The sequence below is a fragment of the Rattus norvegicus genome, chromosome 14 (genome assembly GCF_021556685.1).
Source record: "Rattus norvegicus strain SHRSP/BbbUtx chromosome 14, alternate assembly SHRSP_T2T, whole genome shotgun sequence".
Classification (NCBI taxonomy): domain Eukaryota; kingdom Metazoa; phylum Chordata; class Mammalia; order Rodentia; family Muridae; genus Rattus; species Rattus norvegicus.
Genome location: NC_141547.1, coordinates 51,191,181 through 51,218,471, shown reverse-complemented (window position 1 = coordinate 51,218,471; position 27,291 = coordinate 51,191,181). Strand labels below are relative to the sequence as shown.

General features: G+C 41.0%; 1 protein-coding gene across 7 annotated transcripts in view; it reads right to left on the bottom strand.

The window, feature by feature from the left end:
• Arap2 (ArfGAP with RhoGAP domain, ankyrin repeat and PH domain 2) overlaps nucleotides 1-26,926 on the bottom strand; it is a 197,491-nt gene extending 170,565 nt beyond the window's left edge. For 5 of the 7 annotated variants that reach the window (XR_015636604.1, XR_015636605.1, XR_015636606.1 and 2 more), the window contains exons 1-3: nucleotides 26,541-26,926; nucleotides 26,145-26,278; nucleotides 11,010-12,047 (exon numbers count right to left, since the gene is read on the bottom strand). Coding sequence is in view for 4 of the 7 variants with exons in the window: in XM_087583090.1 (XP_087439216.1) it covers nucleotides 11,010-11,905 (896 nt within the window). In the remaining 3 variants the exon portion in view is untranslated. 7 annotated transcript variants of the gene reach the window in all.
• Between the last annotated feature and the right edge of the window lie 365 nt (nucleotides 26,927-27,291).

The window sequence follows — 27,291 nt, the reverse complement described above, 5'->3', positions numbered from 1 at the left end:
TCAGCTCCCAAACCCCGTGGGAGAGAGACCTCACCGCCTGGTCAGGTGGGCACTCCTGAAGCTGCAGAGCAGAAGAGACCACCAACACTGCCCACCCCTGCCCACATCCCTGGCCCAAGAGGAAACTGTATACAGCCTCTGGGTTCCCGAAGAGGAGGGCCCAGGAGCAGCAGGACCGCTGAGCCTAAGACACCAACATAACCTGAAGGGACCAAACGGATACACAGTTCTCTGCACCCAAATCCCATGGGAGGGAGAGCTAAACCTTCAAAGAGGCAGACATGCCTGGGAAACCAGAAGAGACTGCACTCTGCACACATCTCTGACGCCAGAGTGAAATACCCCACGAGCAAACTTGAGCCTCGGGACCACAGGTAAGACCAACCTTTCTGTTGCAAGTGACCTGCCTGGTGAACTCCAGACACAGGCCCACAGGAACAGCTGAAGACCTGTAGATAGGAAAAACTACACGCCCGAAAGCAGAACACTCTGTCCCCATAACTGGCTGAAAGAAAACAGGAAAACAGGTCTACAGCACTCCTGACACACAGGCTTATAGGACAGTCTAGCCACTGTCAGAAATAGCAGAACAAAGTAACACTAGAGATAATCTGATGGTGAGAGGCAAGTGCAAGAACCCAAGCAACAGAAACCAAGACTACATGGCATCATCGGAACCCAATTCTCCCACCAAAGCAAACACGGAATATCCAAACACACCAGAAAAGCAAGATCTAGTTTCAAAATCATATTTGATCATAATGCTGGAGGACTTCAAGAAAGACATGAAGAACTCCCTTAGAGAACAAGTAGAAGCCTAAAGAGAGGAATCACAAAAAATCCCTGAAAGAATTCCAGGAAAACACAATCAAACAGTTGAACGAATTAAAAATGGAAATGGAAGCAATCAAGTAGGAACACATGGAAACAACCCGGGATATAGAAAACCAAAAGAAGCGACAAGGAGCTGTAGATGCGAGCTTCACCAACAGAATACAAGAGATGGAAGAGAGAATCTCAGGTGCAGAAGATTCCATAGAAATCATTGACTCAACTGTCAAAGATAATGTAAAGCGGAAAAAGCTACTGGTCCAAAACATACAGGAAATCCAAGACTCAATGAAAAGATCAAACCTAAGGATAATAGGTATAGAAGAGAGTGAAGATTCCCAGCTCAAAGGACCAGTAAATATCTTCAACAAAATCATAGAAGAAAACTTCCCTAACCAAAAAAAAGAGATACGCATAGGCATAGAAGAAGCCTACAGAACTCCAAATAGATTGGACCAGAAAAGAAACACCTCCCGTCACATAATAGTCAAAAACCAAACGCACAAAATAAAGAGAGAATATTAAAAGCAGTAAGGGAAAAAGGTCAAGTAACATATTAAGGCGGACCATCAGAATCATGCCAGACTTTTCGCCAGAAGATATGAAAGCCAGAAGATCCTGGACAGATGTCATACAGACCCTAAGAGAACACAAATGCCAGCCCAGGTTACTATATCCTGCAAAACTCTCAATTAACATAGATGGAGAAAGCAAGATATTCCATGACAAAACCAAATTCACACAATATCTTTCTACAAATCCAGCACCACAAAGGATAATAAATACTAAAGACCAACATAAGGAGGCAAGCTATACCCTAGAAGAAGCAAGAAACTAATCGTCTTGACAACAAAACAAAGAGAAGAAAAGCACACAAACATAACCTCACATCCAAATATGAATATAACAGGAAGCAATAATAACTATTCCTTAATATCTCTCAACATCAATGGCCTCAACTCCCCAATAAAAAGACATAGATTAACAAACTGGATACGCAACGAGGACCCTGCATTCTGCTGCCTACAGGAAACACACGTCAGAGACAAAGACAGACACTACCTCAGAGTGAAAGCCTGGAAAACAACTGTCCAAGAGAATGGTCGGAAGAAGCAAGCTGGAGTAGCCATTGTAATATCAAGTAAAATCAATTTTCAACTGAAAGCCATCAAAAAAGATAAGGAAGGACACTTCATATTCATCAAAGGAAAAATCCACCAAGATGAACTCTCAATCCTAAATATCTATGCCCCAAATACAAGGGCACCTACATACATAAAAGAAACCTTACTAAAGCACAAAACACACATTGTACCTCACACAATAAGAGTAGGAGATTTCAACACCCCACTCTCATCAATGGACAGATCATGAAAACAAAAATTAAACAGAGACGTAGACAGACTAAGAGAAGTCATGAGTCAAATGGACTTAACAGATATTTATAGAACATTCTATCCTAAAGCAAAAGGATATACCTTCTTCTCAGCTCCTCATGGTACTTTCCCCAAAATTGACCATATAATTGGTCATAAAACAGGCCTCAACAGGTACAGAAAGATAGAAAGAATCCCATGCCTGCTATCGGACCACCACTGCCTAAAACTGGTCTTCAATAACAATAAGGGAAGAATGCCCACATATACGTGGAAATTGAACAATGCTCTACTCAATGATAACCTGGTCAAGGAAGAAATAAAGAAAGAAATTAAAGACTTCTTAGAATTTAATGAAAATGAAGGTACAACATACCCAAACTTATGGGACAGAATGAAAGCTGTGCTAAGAGGAAAACTCATAGCGCTGAGTGCCTACAGAAAGAAACAGGAAAGAGCATATGTCAGCAGCTTGACAGCACACCTAAAAGCTCTAGAACAAAAAGAAGCAAATACACCCAGTAGGAGTAGAAGGCAGGAAATAATCAAACTCAGAGCTGAAATCAACCAAGTAGAAACAAAAAGGACCATAGAAAGAATCAAGAAAACCAAAAGTTGGTTCTTTGAGAAAATCAACAAGATAGATAAACCCTTAGCCAGACTAATGAGAGGACACAGAGGGTGTCCAAATTAACAAAATCAGAAATGAAAAGGGAGACATAACTACAGATTCAGAGGAAATTCAAAAAATCATCAGATCTTACTATAAAAGCCTATATTCAACAAAACTTGAAAATCTGCAGGAAATGGACAATTTGCTAGACAGATACCAGGTACCGAAGTTAAATCAGGAACAGATAAACCAGTTAAACAACCCCATAACTCCTAAGGAAATAGAAGCAGGCATTAAAGGTCTCCCAACCAAAAAGAGCCCAGGTCCAGACGGGTTTAGTGCAGAATTCTATCAGACCTTCATAGAAGACCTCATACCAATATTATCCAAACTATTACACAAAATTGAAACAGATGGAGCACTACCGAATTCTTTCTATGAAGCCACAATTACTCTTATACCTAAACCACACAAAGACCCAACAAAGAAAGAGAACTTCAGACCAATTTCCCTTATGAATATTGACGCGAAAATACTCAATAAAATTCTGGCAAACCGAATCCAAGAGCACATCAAAACAATCATCCACCATGATCAAGTAGGCTTCATCCCAGGCATGCAGGGATGGTTTAATATACGGAAAACCATCAATGTGATCCATTATATAAACAAACTGAAAGAACAAAACCACATGATCATTTTATTAGATGCAGAGAAAGCATTTGACAAAAGTCAACACCCCTTCATGATAAAAGTCCTGGAAAGAATAGGAATTCAAGGCCCATACATAAACATAGTAAAAGCCATATACAGCAAACCAGTTGCTAACATTAAACTAAATGGAGAGAAACTTAAAGCAATCCCACTAAAATCAGGGACTAGACAAGGCTGCCCACTCTCTCCCTACTTATTCAATATAGTTCTTGAAGTTCTAGCCACAGCAATCAGACAACAAAAGGAGGTCAAGGGGATACAGATCGGAAAAGAAGAAGTCAAAATATCACTATTTGCAGATGATATGATAGTATATTTAAGTGATCCCAAAAGTTCCAACAGAGAACTACTAAAGCTGATAAACAACTTCAGCAAAGTGGCTGGGTATAAAATTAACTCAAATAAATCAGTAGCCTTCCTCTACACAAAAGAGAAACAAGCGGAGAAAGAAATTAGGGAAACGACACCCTTCATAATAGACCCAAGTAATATAAAGTACCTCGGTGTGACTTTAACCAAGCAAGTAAAAGATTTGTACAATAAGAACTTCAAGACTCTGAAGAAAGAAATTGAAGACCTCAGAAGATGGAAAGATCTACCATGCTCATGGATTGGCAGGATTAATATAGTAAAAATGGCCATTTTACCAAAAGCGATCTACAGATTCAATGCAATCCCCATCAAAATACCAATCCAATTCTTCAAAGAGTTAGACAGAACAATTTGCAAATTCATCTGGAATAACAAAAAACCCAGGATAGCTAAAACTATCCTCAACAATAAAAGGACTTCCAGGGGAATCACTATCCCTGAACTCAAGCAGTATTACAGAGCAATAGTGATAAAAATTGTGTGGTATTAGTACAGAGACAGGCAGATAGACCAGTGCAATAGAATTGAAGACCCAGAAATGAACCCCACACCTATGGGCACTTGATTTTTGACAAAGGAGCCAAAACCATCCAATGGAAAAAAGATAGCATTTTCAGCAAATGGTGCTGGTTCAACTGGAGGTCAACATGTAGAAGAATTCAGATCGATCCATGCTTATCACCCTGTACAAAGCTTAAGTCCAAGTGGATCAAGGACCTCCACATCAAACCAGAAGCACTCAAACTAATAGAAGAAAAACTAGGGAAGCATCTGGAACACATGGGCACTGGAAAAAATTTCCTGAACAAAACACCAATGGCTTATGCTCTAAGATCAAGAATCGACAAATGGGATCTCATAAAACTGCAAAGCTTCTGTAAGGCAAAGGGCACTGTGGTTAGGACAAAACGGCAACCAACAGATTGGGAAAAGATCTTAACCAATCCTACAACAAATAGAGTCCTTATATCCAAAATATACAAGGAACTCAAGAAGTTAGACCGCAGGGAGACAAATAACCCTATTAAAAAATGGGGTTCAGAGCTAAACAGAGAATTCACAGCTGACGAATGCTGAATGGCTGAGAAACACCTAAAGAAATGTTCAACATCTTTAGTCATAAGGGAAATGCAAATCAAAACAACCCTGAGATTTCACCTCACACCAGTGAGAATGGCTAAGATCAAAAACTCAGGTGACAGCAGATGCTGGGGAGGATGCGGAGAAAGAGGAACACTACTCCATTGTTGGTGGGATTGCAGACTGGTACAACCATTCTGGAAATCAGTCTGGAGGTTCCTTCTAAAATTGGACATTGAACTACCTGAGGATCCAGCTATACCTCTCTTGGGCATATACCCAAAAGATGCCCCAACATATAAAAAAGACACGTGCTCCACTATGTTCATAGCAGCCTTATTTATAATAGCCAGAAGCTGGAAAGAACCCAGATGCCCTTCAACAGAGGAATGGATACAGTTAATGTGGTACATCTACACAATGGAATATTACTCAGCTATCAAAACAATGACTTTATGAAATTCATAGGCAAATGGATGGAACTGGAAAATATCATCCTGAGTGAGGTAACCCAATCACAGAAAAACACACATGGTATGCACTCATTGATAAGTGGCTATTAGCCCAAATGCTTGAATTTCCTTAGATGCCTAGAACAAATGAAACTCAAGACGGATGATCAAAATGTGAATGCTTCACTCCTTCTTTAAAAGGGGAACAAGAATACCCTTGGCAGGGAATAGAGAGGCAAAGATTAAAACAGACACAGAAGGAACACCCATTCAGAGCCTTCCCCACCTGTGGCCCATACATATAAAGCCATCCAATTAGACAGGATGGATGAAGCAAAGAAGTGCAGGCTGACAGGAGGCGGATGTTGATCACTCCTGAGAGACACAGCCAGAATACAGCAAACACAGAGGCGAATGCCAGCAGCAAACCACTGAACTGAGAATAGGACCCCTGTTGAAGGAATCAGAGAAAGAACTGGAAGAGCTTGAAGGGGCTCGAGACCCCATATGAACAACAATGCCAAGCAACCAGAGCTTCCAGGGACTAAGCCACTACCTAAAGACTATACATGGACTGACCCTGGACTCTGACCTCATAGGTAGCAATGAATATCCTAGTAAGAGCACCAGTGGAAGGGGAAGCCCTGGGTCCTGCTAAGACTGAACCCCCAGTGAACTAGACTGTTGGGGGGAGGGCGGCAATGGGGGGAGGGTTGGGAGGGGAACACCCATAAGGAAGGGAAGGGGGGAGGGGGATGTTTGCCTGGAAACCAAAGAATTATTATTAAGTATTAAATAAATTAAAAAAAAAAAAGAAGGGGAGGGGGGAAGTGGGATGTTTGCCCGGAAACCGGGAAAGGAAATAACACTCAAAATGTATATAAGAAATACTCAAGTTAATAAAAAAAAAAAAGAAAAGAAAAAAAAAGGAGAAAGAAGGACAAAAAAAAAAATGAACATATTTCTTTTAGTGGATCTAAGACATATGTTCTTTTTCTCTCAGGGCTATCCTGCATAGGATCAAGGGACACTCCTTGAATTCCTCAGGAAAAGCAGAAAGAGGTCCTTTATAATTACTGCTCTGGCCTCCAAAAGAACAGCACCAGTTCAAAGCAGAGACAGAAAATAAGGGAACTGCCCTCCCCACCACACTAGTCCTGCTCTACAAAGAAAAGGAACAGGTGCGAATTCAGAAACAAGTCAAGGCAAGAAGAAAAATGTTGAACTAGAATATCAATTGTGTCTGATAAGTTAGGAGAGAGGACAGAGGGAGGAGACAAAAAACTATTGTTATCAGGCACCATAATTTGCATGCAATATCATTTATAGATATTATTTGACCAAAAAGAAATGCCTGTTCTGTAATTTACAGCTGTTTTTGAAGGGTCATATTAAAGCACTGCGAAACTGTGGGTGTGCTATCTATAATGCAAAAGACCACAAGGAAAAATAGACGGTGGCCTTTGAAAAATATTTTCATTGGTTGTTCCTTTTATGACCTGAGTGCCTCCAGAGAGCTCAGATAACAGGTCTACCCTCCCACACCTGGTTTATTCAATGCTGAGAGTCACCCAATGCAGAGCTTCCTGTATGCTAGGTAAACACCATCACCTGGGGGCTATACCCTAAGCCTCCACCATCCCTAATATATGTGCATGTTTCTCTTTACTCCACAGTAGAAGAAAAGAAGGATTTCAATGGCCAAGTCTAAAAAAAAAAAATCACTCTGTGAACATTGCCCAGGGATTAGTTTTTAGCTCATCTCCATATTATGTTACTTCTAAATATTACAAAGTTGCCAGTTTTAATATCAACAGGCTTTCATGTGATACAGAATTCTTTCTATCCAAAGCAGTCAAAAGTAAACCACCCGGGCATGTGGAATGTTTTAAATGAAAGGCACTTCATTCAAGTGTTTAAAAACAGCAAGTGGGAGGACACTGCTCTAACCTTGGCATTATTTCTTAAAAGCAGAAGATGAAGTTTCCCAGTAGAAGGAATAGCATCCTTATCATCAAGGACAGATGTGAAGATGCCACTAGGCCCAGAGTAAATTGTGCATTCTTCATAAGAAAGAGCCCTCAGCTTTTGTTTACACTGTACTCAGAATTAGTTTCCTTTTCACAGTTGGCTACCCTCTGCCCCATTAGATTTGTGTGCCTGTGTTCTCGCTGTTCCTTAAGTTTTTCTTCTCTATGATGGTTCAAGCACCAGTATTACTAGTGCTTGTTAGCAATGCTTTCTCGTCTTAACTTCAACATCCAGCTAATTCTAAAACCCTGTTAGGACTCTCAGAAAATGACAGTGCAGCTGCAGCACCACAGGCCCTGTGCAGCTACATCTGAGCATTGGTATTTTTAAAACTTTCAAAAATAGCATAAGCCACCTGAAATAAACCTCGTTCTTTTCTTACAGTTTCTCCCCGACTTACCAAGAGATTCAATTGTCCTGTTTGCATCCACAGTAGAACCTTCTCACATACAGAAAGCTTCTGACACAGGAAGACTTGTGTGCTTTTATTTACTTGTTTAGATTTAGCAAGTATTTTAAAGCTATTAGTTTACACAATGAGTGCTCTATAATCTTGAGTCAAATTCCTATATATGAAGAAAACTTTTAAAATCAATATTAAATCGGGTTCCACTATACTAGCATGGCATGACAACCCTAAGGGTACAGTGGCGGCATGCGTATGTTGGTGGTAACCAAGAGCTCTCTGATTGGACTTATGACCCACTTAACAAGAGGGAAGTCAGATACTGGAAACCTGGTAACTACGCAGGGCTTGTGAAATCATAGATCATGATGCTACTTTTCTAAACTAGCATAATCCCTGAATATTACAGTATTTCTGCTTATAACCAGATATGTGTAGTCTTCTTCAAAGAAAATTCTCAATGCAACAGAGACTATTATAAAAAAAAATAAAAACTACAACCAATTAAAATCTGGAGTTATAGAATCTAATCACTGGATACAGCTACAAAACAAATTCCACACCTAAGGCTTAAGGAGCATTGCAGGAAGAGGGTCCAGAAAGACTATCTTCAGATCCCTTTCCCCTAGCTGGGCTGCTCTCTGGCCCTAGTGGGAGAAGATGTGCTTAGTTCGGATAAGACTTGATATGCCAGGGCAGGTTGGGCACATCCCCTTCTCTGAAGAGGAGAAGAGAGGGGAATGGGAGAAAGGCAGTGGGACGGTGGGACTGATAGAAGATGAAGGAGGGGGACTTCAACCTAGATACAAAGTGATTGACTAAATAAATAAATTTAAAAAGAAAACAGATCTAGAGGAACAGGGAGCTTGCTGTGAGACTGTCTCCTAGAAGTTTCAGAAGAAACTTCTATATCTACAAAGTCTCACTAATGTGAGTGCCTAAATATGACCTGAACAGAGATAGCAGCAACAGACATGAGGAAGACTGGAGGAGGAGGGAGCTCTATAGGCCTCAGCTGTACAGAAAGAACTAGACAGGTAACTAAGGAATGCTGAGAGTAGCAGAAATAGACCTCCCCAGGGAAGAGCACACCAATTTCTTAACTCATACCAGCGTCATCCCTGAAAAAAATATTTACAAGTCACAGTACAGCAGGTTGTATTTAGGAATACGTTTACACATATGCATGTAGCAACAATTAATGTAAAATGAGGCCATGAATTTGAAAGAGAGCAAGGAGGGGTATATGGGATCTATTGGATGAGGAAGGAGAAGGAGAAGGAGAAATGATGTAATTATATTTTTGCTGGATATTAGTGGAGAGGATAAGTCTATAGTTACATTCCATTTTGCTAGTAGCCAGTGATCCAGCCTTGATCTGCAATAGTCTCAGCAGTGCAACCAGAACCCCAAAATGCTCTCTGTTGCAATTATTGAACATCATAATAATATTGTACTTTTTTTTTACAATTTCTTCTTTTCTAAATAACATCTTATTCTGTCATCTTACGATATACATTTTGTGCTAAATTTTCAGTCAACATATTCAATAATTGCACGTAAGGAGGAACATTTGCAGTCTTCTCCTACAGCAGTCATGTTCCTCAGAACTTGGTTAATGGTGATTTTTAAACTATGGATATTGCCTAGCCTTTCTAAAAATAAATACTGAATGGCAAAAAGAAGAGGAAAAAGGGAGTAGGTTCTGGACTTTATAAGGCAAGCTAAAGGCTCAGTACTTAAATAACATTATTACCACTGATTCTCAGTAAATACCAGGTTTCACCTGTCTGGTGGCATTGACACCTCTCTGGAATGAGATCTTAGTTCTCTGACACTGTGAGCCTGAAAAAATGAACTAAAGACTGCATCCCAATGATTAACAAAAAGAGAACTGCCCCTATTTCCAGGGTTTCTTTGAAGAATGGACAGGGTAAAAGTTATGGAGCAAGCTGGGGCCTGAATATTTTACAGATGATATTTTTACTGCTGATTCCCTGCAAACGCCAGACTTTGCTATTGGTGTCAGGCCCATCACAGCAAAGAGAAATTAATTATGGTCTCACCCCTCAAAGACCTTATGTTCTAATATATTAAAAGCACTTAAATTCAACGAGGTCAGAACTTGCTACACTTCACAGAAATGCCTGGTTACCTCTTCTCTTGCAAGTACAATTTCAATTGCAAGGGTCCCACAAGGTAAAAGACTGAGTAGCAACAGCCACAGATTCAGGCTGGAAAGACACCTTTGCAGGAGGTGTGGGCCTGCAGTGTGAGCAGAAAGCATGAAATGCTCTACAGCTCCACAGTGTGAGCCTTCGAACCTGAACCACACCTCACTTCCCAGCAGAACTAAGTGTAGCAATCAGTGGAAAGATGGGTAGGCTGTACCCCACCCATCCCTGGACAAGACCCAAACTATTTTAGATAAAACTGATAAATACTGAAAGATTCTCTCTGCTTCAAGTCAGCTTCTTTGAAATCATCTGGCTACTTGAGAATACCTGCAACCCAACTGTATGTAGCAGGGTCTCTCTCACTGCGGTTCTGGAGTTCTAGAGTTCCTGAACCTGGCTCCATACTGCATGTCCACTATCTTTTTACTTGTTACTTACCACTTTTTACTTTCTACACTTGTCTTCTGTACTAGACTGCAAATCTTTTCCTTTTCTACGTCCTCCCACCCAGTGCAACTACTTCCAAGTACAACAGATTTGTGTTGAATTATTAATTGGTGCCAAGCACTGTGACAGGCAATGAGAAACTGGCATTAAAAGTACACTCCCTGCCAAAGAGTAAATAACGAAGGGGAGAGAGTCAGCAACTCAAACACGTGATCTAGTCTAATGGAACATAATACACAATGAGGAGGGAGGGTAAAGGAAGAAATATCCAGGGGGAGAAAAGGGATGTTCCCCAATGAAAGAGGGGAAGGCTACAGTCCCCAGTGGCTATGTATGAACTGGAAACAGTCTGGGGAGATGGGGGGGGGTGGTTAAAGTCTGAAAGAAGAACAATGAAAAAGTTGGTATACAATTGGAATGTACAGAGGGCAGCCCTAGAAAGAAACATTGTTGCTAAACATTAATAATGTCTCCCATATTGAATACACAAAGTTTCTCTCCCAAGCTTACCTCCCTGAAATTGATTTTGTTGACCCTGGGATCTCTGGTACAGGGCGATGTCTCAGCAGAAATGATCGAGAAGGTCTGGACACCAACTTGCTCCGGCTTCTCATGGGGCTGTGGATTGGTGAGGATGGAACATACAGTTCATTCACAACCATCTCTCCTTGAAACTGGAAGAAGGGGGATGGCGGGAAGCTTTCTAATACACCGTTAGTTCCATTTCCACAGTGTGTCTCCGATGCTGGATGGTCCACAGAAGGAAGACATTCAGTGTTTGTGTTAAGTGCCTTGCTAGAATCTTCTGACACCAAATTGACTTTTTCTGTTTGTTCTTCTCCAGCTGTATGCTCCACAGCCTGCTGGGTAATCAAGGAATCTATTTTAACATTTACACGACCAAATAAATAATCTTGCGAAGAATCCACATTCTGGCATATCTCTTCTTCTGGACAGGGAAGGTCACTCGAAGAAAGAGATAGCTTATCATGTGATGTAGAAGAATGACAGTTTCCTTCACTAAGGACATTGGTTGTAACCATCTCTGATGGTGCTGGGCCAGGTCTATGGACAGTAACAGAATCAGAAAACTCTATGCAGGTGTTGCTGCTGGAAGACGGAGCACTGTGTTGCTCTTTTGGGGTGCTGCCGTTCTTTGTCTTATAAACATTTGCATATATTGGAAAGTCTTGCATCTTTGAAAAGATCATTTGCAACTGTTTAAGTATCCTCCTACGGTGTCCTGTAGGTGATATTCCAATTTGATGTAGCACGTTGTCATTTATTGATGTGCAGTCCTTCACAGTATAAAAACCAAATTCCTGGAAATGTAAAAGGTACTGCTCCAAATTGATGCTCATCAGGAAATCTTGGATGTCCACATTTACTTCACTGACTGCGGACATAATGGTGGCTTCATTACTATCTGAGTATTTTTAAAACTGCTCAATGAGACACACACAAGGATGTATATTATGGGTTGTTTTTTTCCTCTATCACTTCTGACAAAAGTTCTTAGAACGTTATTTTCTGTTCATGTGCTCAAACCTGGAAAATATAATTAGGATATTTTTATTACAAGGAAATATAAATACATAGTTTCTTTTAGTGGTGCTGGGAATCAACCCAAACTCTTCAGACGTGCTAAGCAATCATTTTACGCCCCAGGCCTCATCTCCAGCCTAGGTTTCAATTAGCAAAGACTGGTTTTATTTTAAACCTACTCTTGGAATAACAAAACAGAAATAAGGAACAATTGCCACCTACAAGGCTAGACTGTTGGTGGCCTTGAAAGCCGATTCCCAGGTTTAACACAAAGTCACAAAGCAGAAATGCTGTCATAATATTAAAATTAAACTGAGTCTCACAAATGTATGCATGTGACAAAAAACTTAACTTATATAATTAGCTGATAAAAGCAACGGAAAGGATGAAGACTTGTTCTCACAGTCCTTGGTGGAAGTTCTGTAATATTCGCCAAGAAAAACTGTAAAAGCATTCAAAAAATAGAATAACACAGCAGGGCAAGATAAAGACCTGATAAATATTCTCCACAAAGGGCAATACAATATCTGAAAATAATACTTAAAACTCCAGGTGTTACTAGGCAACTCTGAAGGAGTACACTCTGGTCAAATAGTAAGCATCCAGTCAGATAACAAGACTTAGGATTAATAGTAAATATTCATAAAGTGAGTATATTAAACAAGAGCCCCCAGAGACACTGACAGAATATTCTCTTGATGGCTAAGTGGCTGCTAATTTTTCTTAACAGCTGCTTTATACAACAGCTTCCACTACTGTTCCTGACCCTGAAGAGGAAGGCAGACCCCACAGCTCCTTACTTTTCAAAAGAGCAGATAGCACTATGTCTATATTAATAAGTCAAGATAATTAATTAAGTCAAGATTAATGTGCACGATAATACCAGCTGAATAATAATTCGGTGATTTCTAAGTACAGGAAAACCAGTAAGAAGAGGGATAAGTGTAAAGGTTAAAGGTCTATGTTTTCCTTCAGTGTGTTCCTAGCAGAGTTTAGTACCAGGTTTCATTTTCCCCCAAAGCTTTTTGCTTTGCTTTTTATCCTTTATTTTTTTTTAAATATTTTTCAGGAGTAAAGAAGGAGCCTAGGACCCCATTTATGCTATGTGAGTGCTCTATAATAGAACTATGCTCCTAGCCCTTTCTACCCTTTAATAAACCTTGAGATGATTTCACTATGTTGACTAAGCTGGCTTTGAATTAGTTCTATATCCCAAATCGGCGAACCTCCAAACTTATCGTAGAATAATTCGTCATTATAGCTGTATGTATGCCACGAGCCCTAGCATCAGAGGCTTTTCAGAAAGCTAATTTATCATCAGTACAGGATATAGGGTGGGTTGAGTCTGATTTCTATACCTTATGCTTCAGGGGAAAGAATAACCATATAAAAGTTAAAACATAACCTAAAACCAACAAAGGAAAGCTCCCTAACTGATGATTTCCTTTCTGCAGTGTCTCTCTGGAAATTACATCTGCTAGTGCCCTCCAAAGGGCACTGCATAGACTCAGCTTGTGCAAGGGAATATAAGGTATTGCCTTAAATATTTTAAAATAATCAGCAAACACTGTCAAATGGGGCATCCATCTTCCTTCAGGTCTTATCACAGAGACAGAGAAGTTAAAATGTAAGAAAAGAAAGCAGGAAATGCCTGTGGAAGGGAAGGTGTCCGGGAGGGTGCTAACCCACACTACCAAATGCAAACCACTTCCCTTTGTAGTTGATTGTGTGTGTGTGTGTGTGTGTGTGTGTGTGTGTGTGTGTGTGTGTGTGTGTAAATAAGTACTTTTGCAGGACACTAGCTGGAATTAATCATGTATACAATAAATGAGTATAGAATCCACCTCATTATGAATTATAAGTACAATGTGTTGGTGAATGATTTAAAAGGATCAGAAGAACTGTCCTTTGGGGTAAAATAAATTCCAAATGTCACAGTCACGATTAGCAGCTCCCACAGAAAAACTATTAGCACCAAAAAAAAAATTTAACATAAAATATTTCAAGAAAATTTCATATTTTTCTATAAGTGGTATCCATCACCCCACCCCCACTCCCATCACTCAAATCTGAGACCCAGAAGGATTCCCCAAGTTCACTGTTATGTCACCAAGTGCATACAGGGTAGAGACAAACTACTGATTTTATTCTTTGCTGCAGACTAAGCTATGCCTCTATCCCATATTCCTGGGCTAAAGCTCTGACCTACAGTAGAACTATATTTGGAGATAGCGATTTCTGGGAACTAATTACTTAACTGATACCATTCTGATACAATAGAATTAGATGCTTGTAAGAGGTACCACAGAGCTTGCAATTCCCCTGCCCAAGTCTTAACAACCCCAGCCCCCTGAGGACACCGCAAGAAGAGGATGCTCACAAGAATGGAATCAGAATCTGCCAGCCAAGAACTTGATGAAGCCTCTATAAGAAATATCTTTCTGTTGTTTAAGCCACACAGTCTGTGGTGTTTTGTTATACAAACTGGTATTTTGTTTTATCAACTCACTTATGTACTTCTCTATGCTTCCTGCCTGTGGCCAGGAACACACCTACTGCTTAAAAAAAAATGTAACTGCTCCAGAATAATTCTTTCACGTATCCCATCTGTGAGTGATTTACAAAGTCAGAGTCTCACAATTGTCAAGTTGAAGTTTCTTATAGTGCTATGCCACAGGCTAGCCTCTGTCAAAAAACTAAAACAATGGCAATAACAATAATAATAATAACAACAACAGATTATACTGATGTAAACAGTAAGAATACACCACGCATCAAACCTCGTGACCGACTGTCTCTTTGTAGGAAGTCAATTCTGTCAAGAACTCTTCTATTATATTCTAACTCTCTGTCTACCAGCATCCCTCATTCACTTCAGCTCATTGTTAACTGTTATTCCCAAGGCAGGAAACTAGTTATTTTTGTTCCTTTGACATATGTTGTATCTTGTCTGCACACCATGTATAGCTCTGAGGAGGCAGGTATTACCTCCTCTATGTAGGTAACAGTTCGGCCCCTAAAATAGACCGGCGTGTCCTTTTCTCCATATGTATCTACAACTGGCTCTTGGAATGTGCGTTGTGGAATTGGATTATCAGGGACAGACGTAATTGAAAGACTTATTTTGCTAGATTTGTTTGTTTTGAGTGTCTCTGTGTTCTCATACACAAAGTCTTTCCTTTCACAGTATACACTTTTTTCCTGGGTGTCTTAGCTGAGGACAGATACATCAGTGTTCTACCTAAAACCATCTCTCTGCTATCTTTCAACATGTTAAGTATGGCCACAAAGCTGGAAAACTTTGGAGACATGGAAGAGGCCCTCCACCCATAGATGTTGCAATGCTTCACACTTTAAAACTAGACCTGTCTTTCAATCACATGACTTTTTAACAGCCTTATTTCAAGGGCTGAGCAACCCATGATAGGTCAAGTCAAGTCTTCTTATGAAGATTTTTGTTCCAAAGAAAGTAATGTGATACAAAAAGGTGGAGACACTCTTCAATTCAAGACAGCAGTAGCCCTCTGTGCTTCCCATGGGGTTATTGGAAGGCATGGTCTGACTCAGTGATTCTCCAAGGACATATTATGGATACCAGGACCAGAAATGTCTCTTAACATCCACCATACATAGCTGGGCTGTGCACTGATTTGGTAAGTACAGTTTCAAATCCTGTACAGTCCTCAAGCCTGTTCTGGAGCCATCCCTCAACTTGTACGTTATCACTCTTTTCCCTTGAATGGAAAATTCTAACACACCTAACACACTACATACAAAGATGGGGTCAAACTAAGACCAAGCCTTGCGTCCTTCACTTCCTAGAAGCAAGATTTCAAGTATGGGTCCAACACGGTGATTTAGTTTTGTTTTCAATGAAATGCAAACACTCAGAGGTACTGCAGTACTGGTATTGATCAAAAGGCAGAAGCCATTCCACTCAACACTGCCTAGCATTCATCCACACTACACATTCAACTCCATTAGAGCATGTATGCTCACTACTTAGAAGTTCCTATTGTTGATTCCTTTCTGCTTTTAGAGAAAGGGCAGAGACAGAGTTAAAAGGTAAAGAGGAGTTAAGGGTTCATGGAAGAACTTATTTCATGTCCTGAGAAAGAAACAGGCTGTTTAGGCCTATTCGTTATGTTCTGTTGCAGTAGAGTAAGTTTTGAAGGTAGCCTTTGGCCTGCCTGTCCTTGATTCAGCCACCCAGAAGATACACGCAGATAACAAATACAGGGTATACCTAGGTATAAACACACACACACACACACACACACACACACTCACACACACACACACACACACACACACACACACACACACTTACTTACTTACTTATTTTATAGTCTGGCTTTGAAACCATCTCTACCAACCTCTCTCCATGATTTAAATACGTTCCACGCAATTTTTAATGTTCTGGGATGCTAGGGATAGATGTTTGTGGAGCATATTTAATCTCTGTTTGGAGTTTGATCTTTTAATACCCTACAGAGTAACTGAGGGAACATGGAGATAGAAATAAATATTTATTTGGTCTTATGTTAAAAAGAAAAAGAAGAAGGAAGAAAATCATGTTTGTGTTAGATCTCAAAGACAAAGAAAGTTGCTTTATTCCAGTTATGCTGTTATGACAAAATAGCTTAAACTGAATAATTTATAAACAATTTTGATGCATTGCTCACAGTTCTGGAGCACAATAAATCCAAGAGGAAGGTATCTATGGTGGTCTGGTGAGGCCTAGGCTTCTCCCAAGTATTCTTTCACACCTTGCAGAAGAAGCAACAAGATGACAAATTTGCTCTTTCTGTTTTATAATCTCACTAATCTCATCCACACATGTTCCATAGTAGTTGTGATTTAATCCCCTCCCAAAGGTCCCACCTTTAGAGAGTGTTACCTTAGGGAGTTCTGGTCTCACATGTGATTTTAGAGGATAAAGACATTCAGAGCATAATGTTAGCCATATTCTGTTCATTCCATGGGGAAGTCTGAACCAAAGTGACCTAGATCAAATAAGAGTCACTACCTACAGGCTATACGTACCTGGGTAAGTGTTTAGTGTCTCTTTGACTTCCTCACAGAAAATCAGTATTAACTCATTCCCACACCAACCCGCTAGAGCTGCTATGAGAAGTGAATGAGTTACTACATTTGAAGTATTTGAAACACCAACTAACATACAATGAACACCAAGTCAGGGTTGCCCATTAGTTTATTTCACTATCATCCCATAATACATTCTTCCAAGATACTGATCACCTTCCAAACCTTCCCAAAGAACAACAAAGTATAGTTCATAAACATCATACAGCACGTGTTGAGACATGGTCCAAATGATATTCATTGTAAACGTGACTGTGTACAAAAACCATACATTCCTGCTGTACTTAAATGATGAAGCACACAGAAGGGGAATACCACTTACACTCATATGATACAGGCATGACCTATGTGTCACTTAAGCAGTTTTATCATCTTACTGAGCTCTAACGTGAACATAAATACATCTCCTCAGTTTCCCTGCTGCCACCACCCAAGCAACTACCTTACTGACCTTAGAATACTCTAATAGGTCCTTGAACCAATATCTCTAATTCTGTCTTGGCCCCCTCACTGAATATTGCAGATTCTCGATACATTATGCTTACAACACAAACCATACCCTAACTCTCCACAACTTCCCAGATTTGTGTTTCCTGGCCCTGGCTCCACTGACAACCACAGCCTGTGTCTATCACGTACCTTTTTTCTCTTTCTCCCATCTCTTTTAATTCCTCATCTCTAGCACATACCCCATACCCCTGCGGCTCACAGCTCACCCCATCAGTTGCTTAGTCTCATCGATGTCTCATTTCAGACTGCTTCCACCACCAGCTACTTTGGTAAGGACACAGAGCTACTTTATTCTTGCCTTAACTGCACCCTATCCATTTTTCCTACTACCTGATACCTCTTATGTATTCAAGATGACAGGCAGAAAGTATTCACTATTTTAAAATTCAATCTCTAAGTCAACAAACTAGTAAGTTGCAGCAACAAAACAGATTCAAATTCCTCCAGTCCATCTAACCACTACAAAGTCATGAGTTTGGGAGTCAAATATGTCAAGAGATCAGCTGGAGTCATGCCAAAGCACCTGCTGGACACCTATGATCTCTCCTCCTGCCTCATGTAAGAAAACCTAGGCCCCAGAACCCTCTTTATTTCTTGCCTATCTTCATCCTTTCCCAGTGGAACTTGCTTTATCTCTTGAAGTAGGCAAGAAAACAAGAGTGAAATTTAGCTTGTACTAAATTCAGCCACTTCATTAAATTATAAGGGTACTGAGTGCTCAGACAGGTAGATTCTGGAATTTCTAGAATCCCTTTTGTTCACTATAATTCTTATGGTAGGAGGAAAAAAGGCATTTGGAGAACTGGATTTCATGATGTGTAATCCATTAAAGAAGGCCATCATCTTAACTCTAGGTGAACTAGAAGCTGCAGCTGTCATAAAATAATAGGCTTAAAAAACCATAAGATCACATGATTAAGATGGAATTTTAAATATAGCTACAAAAGTAAATGTAACTTTCTATGTCCTACAATACATGTGTTACAGTGTCTAATAACAATGGAAGATTGTCTTCCAGAACAGTAGTTCCCAGTGGGCTGGTACTGCCTCCTGGGGTTAGAGACAATGGATACTAGAAACTGATTCTGTTCATCTCAGTGACTGAGTAGCACAGTTAAGGGAGGTGATACAATATATCATCAAAGTGGTACCAATTTTCACTCCCAACAAGAAAGAACCAGTTCTCTATATGTTATTGTTGAAGAAAAAAAATTGTTTCTGCCTTCAACTTGCCAGGAAACTTTGGAGGACATGTAGCTTACTCCTCAGAAGATTAAAGGCATATGAGGGTGCACCAACTAGTTCAGGTTACAGAGTGAAGAGAAGTTCTCTTTTGTCTTGATGAAAAATATAGTCACAGGAAATGGGTATGATAGATATTATTTGCACACAAAAAAGTCCATGTTTACTACTGAAATATTAACTCCAAGTATCCATAAAGACAACATTCACCAATGTCGATGGACACAAACAAGCAAAAGAGAACGTGATGTTGAGAAAACGTGGTTTTATCATTTTACTCAATATCATACTTTAAAGCAGACTAGAGAATCAAAGGTCTGAACAAACTCCATATTGCCATTGCCTTGTATATTTAGGCTCCAGTTAAAATTTGAACCTTTGCCACCCTCCCTACTACCACTTCCTTACCTACCCCATTATGAGGCAAAATTAAACTCCATATAGGAAGATAAGTCCCTCAGTCTGGTCATCTCTCTTATATGTGGTAACCCACAGACTAGGATCCTTTTAGCCCTAGGTTTTTATTTAAATCATTAGCCTATTCCTGTTTCTCCAGATGCATTCATTCTTGTTCATTTTCCCTGGGACATTGCTCACAACATTCATTGTTGGGGACTGTCTCTGTAGGTTTCCTGGTAGTCTCACAGTTCTCTTGGGAAGCAAGCCCCACTGTTGGCCTTGACGTTTCTTACTCAATTGATCAAATGGTATAGTGTCATATTCTTCCTCTCATTCCCGTGCATGAACACGCAGACTCACCAGAGCAGTGTTTCTCGACCTTCCTAAGCTTTGACCCTTTATTACAGTTCCTCATGTTGTGCTGACCCCAACCATAAAATTATTTGTTGCCCCTGCATAAATGTAATTTTGCTACTGTCATGAGTTGTAATGTAAACATTTGAAATATAAACACAAAGAGGTCACCACCCACAGGTTGAGAATCTCTACACTAAAGAGTTCTACTGAAATTATTATATTTCATAACTTGCAAGTCCAAGTGTTATACAACCCAGCTGTGGGTATCCATGTAAGAGGTTAAATATAGAAGGCTCAGTTCATCTACATGTTAATTGCGTGAGATTTAACAGCCACTTACAAGTTAATGGTAAACATCTCTGACATCACTTTTTATAGCAATGATAATATACACTTCAGTAATCATTGCAGAAAGGTCACTTATGTGTAATTATCACGAAATTCACCCAGCAAAAGACAAAGCCAAGTATCAAACAATCAAATAAGAACAAAATAATATCTACTGGACAAATGAGCAAGCAGTGGTTAGGGTAATAATATAGCGGACCCTCAAGAGAAGGGACTGACACAAGAAGACTCAACTCCCAATGAGAACAAAAGGAGCAGCCCAAGTTCTTCAGGCATAAGTGATCAAACCATGCACCCAAGCAATGGGAGAGGGAAGTTGGTATGTGTGTTTGTTTTTGTTTTTGTTTTTTAGAAATGGAAGCTAGAGAGATGTATTTCAAGCATAGGGACCTAAGTTCTGGTCTCCCTTACCCATGTAGATACCAGGTGGGCAGGGCAGGCTTCCTGTACTCGCAGAACTTGGTAGAGAGAAGACAGGGATCCTAAGATCAGTTGCCTAGCTAGATTAGCATAGCAGAAGGTGTGAGCTTGGATTCAAAGGAACTATTTCAGTAAGTGAGATGGAGAGTGACTGAGGTCTCTCTGGTTATCCTCAGATCTCCACATGCGTGTGTGCCCAGAGATGTCCATAAACACAAGCATGTTTACATACATGGATGCCTAACACATACAGATGCACACAGAGAGAGAAAGAAAGTTCTGCCATGAGAGTGAATCTTTAGGACTTTTTGCTAAATAAATAAACCATTCAGAGAAAGGAAAGTACTACATGGGCATACTTGTAAGAGCTATGGGGGAGGGGGGTGATCAAATAAACCTGTAGGAAAAAGAGTAAACTGGTAAGCATCAATGAGTAGAGGAGGGGGTGGGTAATGTTTAATGAGCATAATGATTCAATTTAGCAAGAAGAAAAGTTCTGAAAAATCTGTTCCGCAGGAACATAAACATACACAACACTATTCAACTGTAGACTGACAAAGTGGTTAAGATGGTAATTTGATAAAGCAAGAGGAGAGAAGAAACAGAATGAACTTGCACATTTTATTCCCCTCCTTTGACAGTTCAATCTTTAAAATGCAGTACGATCAGTCCATGAGATTTTCCTACTCCATCTGCCCTTAATGCTTCATTAAATCCACCCACACCATACTAGATACCATAATGCCCAAATTCCAATCCAGGTTTCTTTCTCCATTCTTTAAATCATTTTATTGATCTCTCTCCCATTTTTTCCCTCTATTCCTCCTCCCTTCCCTTCCTCCCCCCTCTGTGTGCGCTCGCGCTCTCTCTCTCTCTCTCTCTCTCTCTCTCTCTCTCTCTCTCTCTCTCTCTCTCCCTCCCCCCTCCCCTTTCCTCTCACCTTTCCCCTCCCCCATCTGTGTTGGGTGGGGATGGGGGGGTGCTAGTTCCTGCTCTCCAACCTTGTCATGTTACAGCAGTGTCTTTCTTGTTTCTATTGCTCTGCTACATATATACCCCAGGCTAGAAGGGCCAAGAGTTTCAGGGGGCGGAGGAGGGGGGGTTGGTTCTCGGGATTTCCATCTCCTATGCTGTGGAAAGCACACAGGATTATAGAGGCACCACTACATCAAACCTTGGGTGTGGGTTCCTAGAATTGAACTCAAGTCACTGCTCTTGCCAGTGAACCATCTCCCTGACTTATGCTTCTCTATTTTTTTAAATGAGTACTTTCATAAAATTATCTAACTTTCCTGAAATTCGGGTTCCTTACTAAGATGAGGAGAGAATTTATATAGAATATATAAAATTTCGTCTATATATTATAGCATTTATAGAATTCCTTATAATAGAATTTCCAATAAACTTGCTATATTTTAAACACACACATAAGACACATATAAAATGACCTGTCGTGAACTGTAAGCATATGATTAGTGCTGGCTATTATTAATTAACCTGTTATAAACAATATTATACTTAATTATATCACATGATATGAATGCACTGGGCTTGGGTGTTATTCTTTGGCCTGAATGCACAGTAATGTCACCTCAGAAAGAAGACTGTAAATTATTTTTCCTTATAAGCCCACAAACCACTTAATACAGCAGTAAGCTAGGCAGAGCTTTATTAAACAAGCGAGGTAGATAATAATTAGTATTTTGAGATTGGAAGACTTTAGACCTGGGACAGACCACAGTGATCACCAAAGATTCCAGCCCTGCTGCATACAACCTTTTTGGCCTTCCATGATGTCATTCCCTCCTGGTCTTCACCATTGTCACTGTAGGGAAGTTAATAATGCATACAACTCCAGGCTCTCTTGAGGGTGAGATGTTTAAATATGCACTAGCCCTTTGAAAAGTTTCTGGCAAACAGCAAATATTCAGTCATTAACTTCTAGATGTGAAATAAGTGAAATCTGGCTTTTGACTTTTGGACGAAAGGGAAAAGATTATTCTGAGACATTTCTTTTTACTTATTGTGCCATCAGAAAAACATAACTCTGTAATCTAGAGTACAGTGTGTCTGTCCAAGCCAGGATACCAATTTCTTTTCTTAGTATGAGGGGATATTATAGTGTGCCATACCCAATGCCCACATTTGTGTGTTTTAGATAATATCATAATAGTTAAGTGCTAGATGATCTCCTTGGCCACAGCTCTTCTCAAAGTTCCCATTTGCATTTTCAGTTAATTAGTTGAGGGTTGAAAATTATTTTAAATTCTAATAAAGAAATCTGTCAAGTGAAGTCATAATTTGAGAGCAGCTGAAGAAAGATTTTATCCTCCACAGGTTCCACAAGGAAGGACAAACTGAACCTCGCACCACTGTGTTCAATGTCCACCCATGTGCTCCAATACCTACATCTCCTCAGTTAGGAACGGGCCCTATCCTGGCCCCAACTGCAGTCTATAGCATATCTGTAGCTGAAACTTGAACTGAGAAGCAAACAGGCATACACTCTTCCTTTCTCTGTTCCATTTTGTGCTACAGTGAGCACAGCTTTAATATTCAATTAATCCAGACAAAAACTGAAACAGTACTACAGTTCAGTACAAAGATCTTTACATGTAGACTTATGATACACACGCACTTTTTGTGTGTGCATTACATCTCAGTGTTGTAGTACAAATATCTATTCACCATGTCTCTGAATTTAAGAGCCACATTTTTAGACCAACGACCAGATGTTTCAAAATAGCCTACTGTGAATGTTTCCTCTCTGCATTTATAAATAGCACCCTGACCTCTTTTCCAACTGAATTCAAGAGCTTCCTCTTGATTCTGTGATTCTTAAAAGTCTCTTGCTCTGATGAGAAGACAAGTACTTCAACAGTCTCTGAACTTACATGCCCCTTTGTTTTCATCTACTCCTTCAATAAATATTTAAGGGACACTGCTCTCTCCAAGATAATAGTGGGAAATATTTTCAGTTCAAGATAACAGTACTTCTTATCTCACTTGAGAACAGCACAGAGGGTTACAAAGTGAAGATTCAATGTCCTCCCGCCAGGAGGTTAAAAAAAGAGCAGACTTAAGCCTGACAATAAGCAAAGGCATGGGCACAAACAACCAGCCCTGAGACAAACCACTGGGTACGAGTAAGGAAGGACTACTGAGACAGGAGACGTTCTCAGAAGAACATGACATCTGCAAAACAGCACTTACTCTGAAACAATGTGATGACTCGGCTTTTGAGACCTTAAAGCTTACAGGGTTTTAAGACAAACACATGTGACACCGTCCTTGAGATGTGATCAGGGACTCGACAAGTCTTCCATCAACTTGAGCGATACAACTAAAGACTGCAATCAGTCTGGGCTTTCCAAGTGCTGAGGTCAGAGTAAGAGCTACTCAACATGGTTTCAAGAAGAAAGGCCACAGGTGGAGACACCAACACCTGGAAGTAGACCAAAGGCCATGAAGGAGGCAGGGGGAGAGAAGGTAAACATCAGGCTACAGCACGAAGGTGGAGCAGGTGTGATGGATCTAGAGTTCAACAAGTACCTCTGTCAGAATAGCAGCTGAAATCAGCTGAAGACTGGAAAGTGAAGAGTCTGCACTTCTTGTGAATGAAGTGAAACTCTGTCCACAGTCCTTCCAACCATCTCCACCCTGGTCTTCCAAGTCATCTGCTAACCAGGAAAATGATCAGTTTCCCTTTTTCTCCCACCCAATGCTCAGCCACACAGCATAACCAATGGTGTTTGTCTGTTTTCTATTTCTATTTTACATTTTATTTTTTGAGAGCCTTCAGGAATGATGAGCCATTAATCCCCTCAACTATCCACCCCTATCTACACATAAAAGTCTGAAAATAATTCTCTCCATCTCTCATAAATAGCTTTCAAAAAATGCCTACCTCACCCATATCAGAACACCTTTGTTCTCCCTTGAGCATCAGTAGATTAGTCTGCTCATACTGAGTTAAAACTTAAAGACAAGTTCTACACAGAATAATTAAAAGATAATCCCACTGCTATTCCAATCAAGGAAATAAAAATACATTTATCTTTATTAAAACCAAATGACTTTACTACTATTACATATCTGATTTTGGTGATACATATTTTATGTATATTAATACATTGTTGCGATGTGTGTACATGTTCATGTGTGAGAGTGACACAGCATTTGCATGGAAGTCAGAGGACAACTTGCTAGAGTCAGTTTTCTCTTCCTACCATGAGCCCCTGGGGCTTGGGGATCAAACTCATGTCTTTAGGCTTAGTGGAAATATAGTCATATATCCCCGCTGTGACCAAGGTTTTTAAAACCTAAAATAGTAAACTCTATTGTAAAAATGACTTAAGGAGGAATCCCAGATCCTCCCCTTTACAATCAATGTGTTTAGATAAAAGTTAAGAAGACATATCTTGATTAGCCTTTTACAAAGAATCAGAAACTCGCCACCACTTAGCATGTGAAAAAGCAAACACCAATAAGACTCAATGCACAAGTCTGAAGAAGGGGTGGGGCATGTGACAACAGAAACTATTAAAGCTGTGGCTGTCATTCACACTGGGTGAATTTTTCTGAGTTCCTTAGTTGCAGGGAAATATGTTAAGAAGTATCAAATTGAAAGGCACAAAGTCTCCTTCTAGGACCTGGAGAAGCCTATAACCCAGAATCCCTCAGAAGCAGGTTTTTAAAACTTCACTTTCAAAATGCTGATGTAAAAAACAAAAGCTGTAATACATACAGTTTAACTCAAGTTCTATTCCACCACGGTAACTAAAAGTACTTTAATCTGAAAAGCATTCATTGAGTGCCCATGAGCCTCACAACTAGGAACTTGAGATGTCAGGAAAACAAGAATTTGTTTCTGAGTGGATCCTCAGCCCTCTCTTCTCACAGGCAGCCCATAAAACACATGTGCCAGGCAAAGGAGAGCAAGGGAAAGAATACAAGACAGCAGGCCCATATCAATTAGTTTTAGCAAGCTTTCTGACTTACTCTCTAGGTACCATTTTATTTCTTTAAAAATGACTCTTATACATCAAGTCCATATGAAAGCCTCTTGTTATGGAGACCCACCTTAAATGTGTGTTCAGTTTCTCCTTGGATCAGAGCCAGGGGATAGCTCCATTTTAGGATATAGCCTACTTGCACAACCCACTTTTATTTTCTGTCTTTTAAACATCGTTACATGATGGAATAGCAAGTGTCTTTGCCCTCCACACTTCTCTTATTAGTGTATAAAATCATAAATAAGAATCGTGTAGCTATTCTTTCTCTTTAAAAAGTTATTGCATCCACAGCCACCTTCCACTTACAGGCAATGCTCCACATACTTCTGGTGCACAGTGCTTAAGTGAAGAAAATCGATACTGTGCTTGTAAGTACAATGCTATTATGGGGATTAACAATGACATCCAATTAAATGTACTTTTAAAAATAGCGTATTCCAATACCTAAAATAATAAACTTTACTAAGTGTCTTATACTTCAAGGACAAACTTTTTACCCCTCATCTAATTTACAAAAGCCTGAGACAGTTTTCCATACAGGGTATCTTATCGATTCGTTTGTATTTTTCCACTAAATATCAAGTTATTGTTCAGAATATAATTTCACAAACCTTCCAAGTCAAAGAAACTCCAGATCGCCACCCAGAAACCCAAGACTGATTTTAACAAGAAGATGTCAAAATCAAGTAAAATAAAAACTTACTTCAATTAATAGATGGACACCGATTCTCCCATGAGAACTGCTTCCCACACTAAAGGTGAAAGAGCTGCCTGGTAACCGCACTCCAAGAGGTCCCCTGGTACAGTGCTGGGTTCAAGCAGGTGGAGGCCGAATGGCTGTAATTAAAGTTAATTAACAGGGTTGGCGTCTTAAGTGTGTAACCAGAAGGGTGCGAGGTGGCGGGGGGGGGGGGGAGGGACGGGGGCGAGCTCGGAGCCCCAAGTCATTACCTCCACCGAGAGAAAATAACTCAGTGACTGGAACTCGCCCAAGCTGTTTATGGTCTGGGGCAGGGGAGGATGAGACCCAGACTGATAGACTGGACTGTCACCCCTGCGGGTCAAATCCCAGGAGCAAGTGCGCTTTCTGATCACTTACCGCCTTTGGTTTCTCTTCCGACGCCCACTCGAGGGAAGCGCAACCCGAGCGGCACAATCTAGAGCAGCCGGAGTACCCAGCCCACCCCGAAGTGCGACGTTCTCGCACCCGGGACCGTACCGCGGCCAACACACCCCGGGGACTCGCCTCGCTCGCACGCGGCCGCGGAACCTGGGCAGCTCAGCGCCGGCTCGTCCCCGAGGTGCGCTGTCCCCAGCTGGAGGACGAGGGGGCGAGCAGGTAGACCCCACGCCGCACCTGGAGGCGGGAGCGCGGCTGGGCTCGGCGGGCTAGCGCGCAGCCCCGGAAGCCGCGCCCGCCCGGGCCGCCCAGGTGCTCCGCGCGGCGCCCGGCTGCTTCCTCCCCAGCCCCGGGGGCGGGGATCCGCGGCCGGCGGGGGCGGCCCGAGCTCAGTGGTGGGGGCAGCGGGGCAGGCCGTCCCGGTTCCGCAGCATTGCTGCGCGGCTGAGTCAGCCTGCCCGTCGCTCGGCCGCGCCTGCCGCCCAGGTCACCTGGAGCGGGTCTGCCCAGTGGGGGCCCGGGAAGGGCGCGTCCCGGGGCGACGGGTTGGCCCTGCCACCCTCCCGCGGGGACCCTCGCCCGTTTCCTTCTGCTTACTGCGGATACTGTGCGCTCTGAGCAGGGCTGGTGGCCAATGAGGCGGAACGCCGCCGCCTCTGATTGCAGAAGAGCTACACTATGGAGAACTTTCCCTGTTGCCTCTGCGTTTTCCAAACTTCACACTCATCTA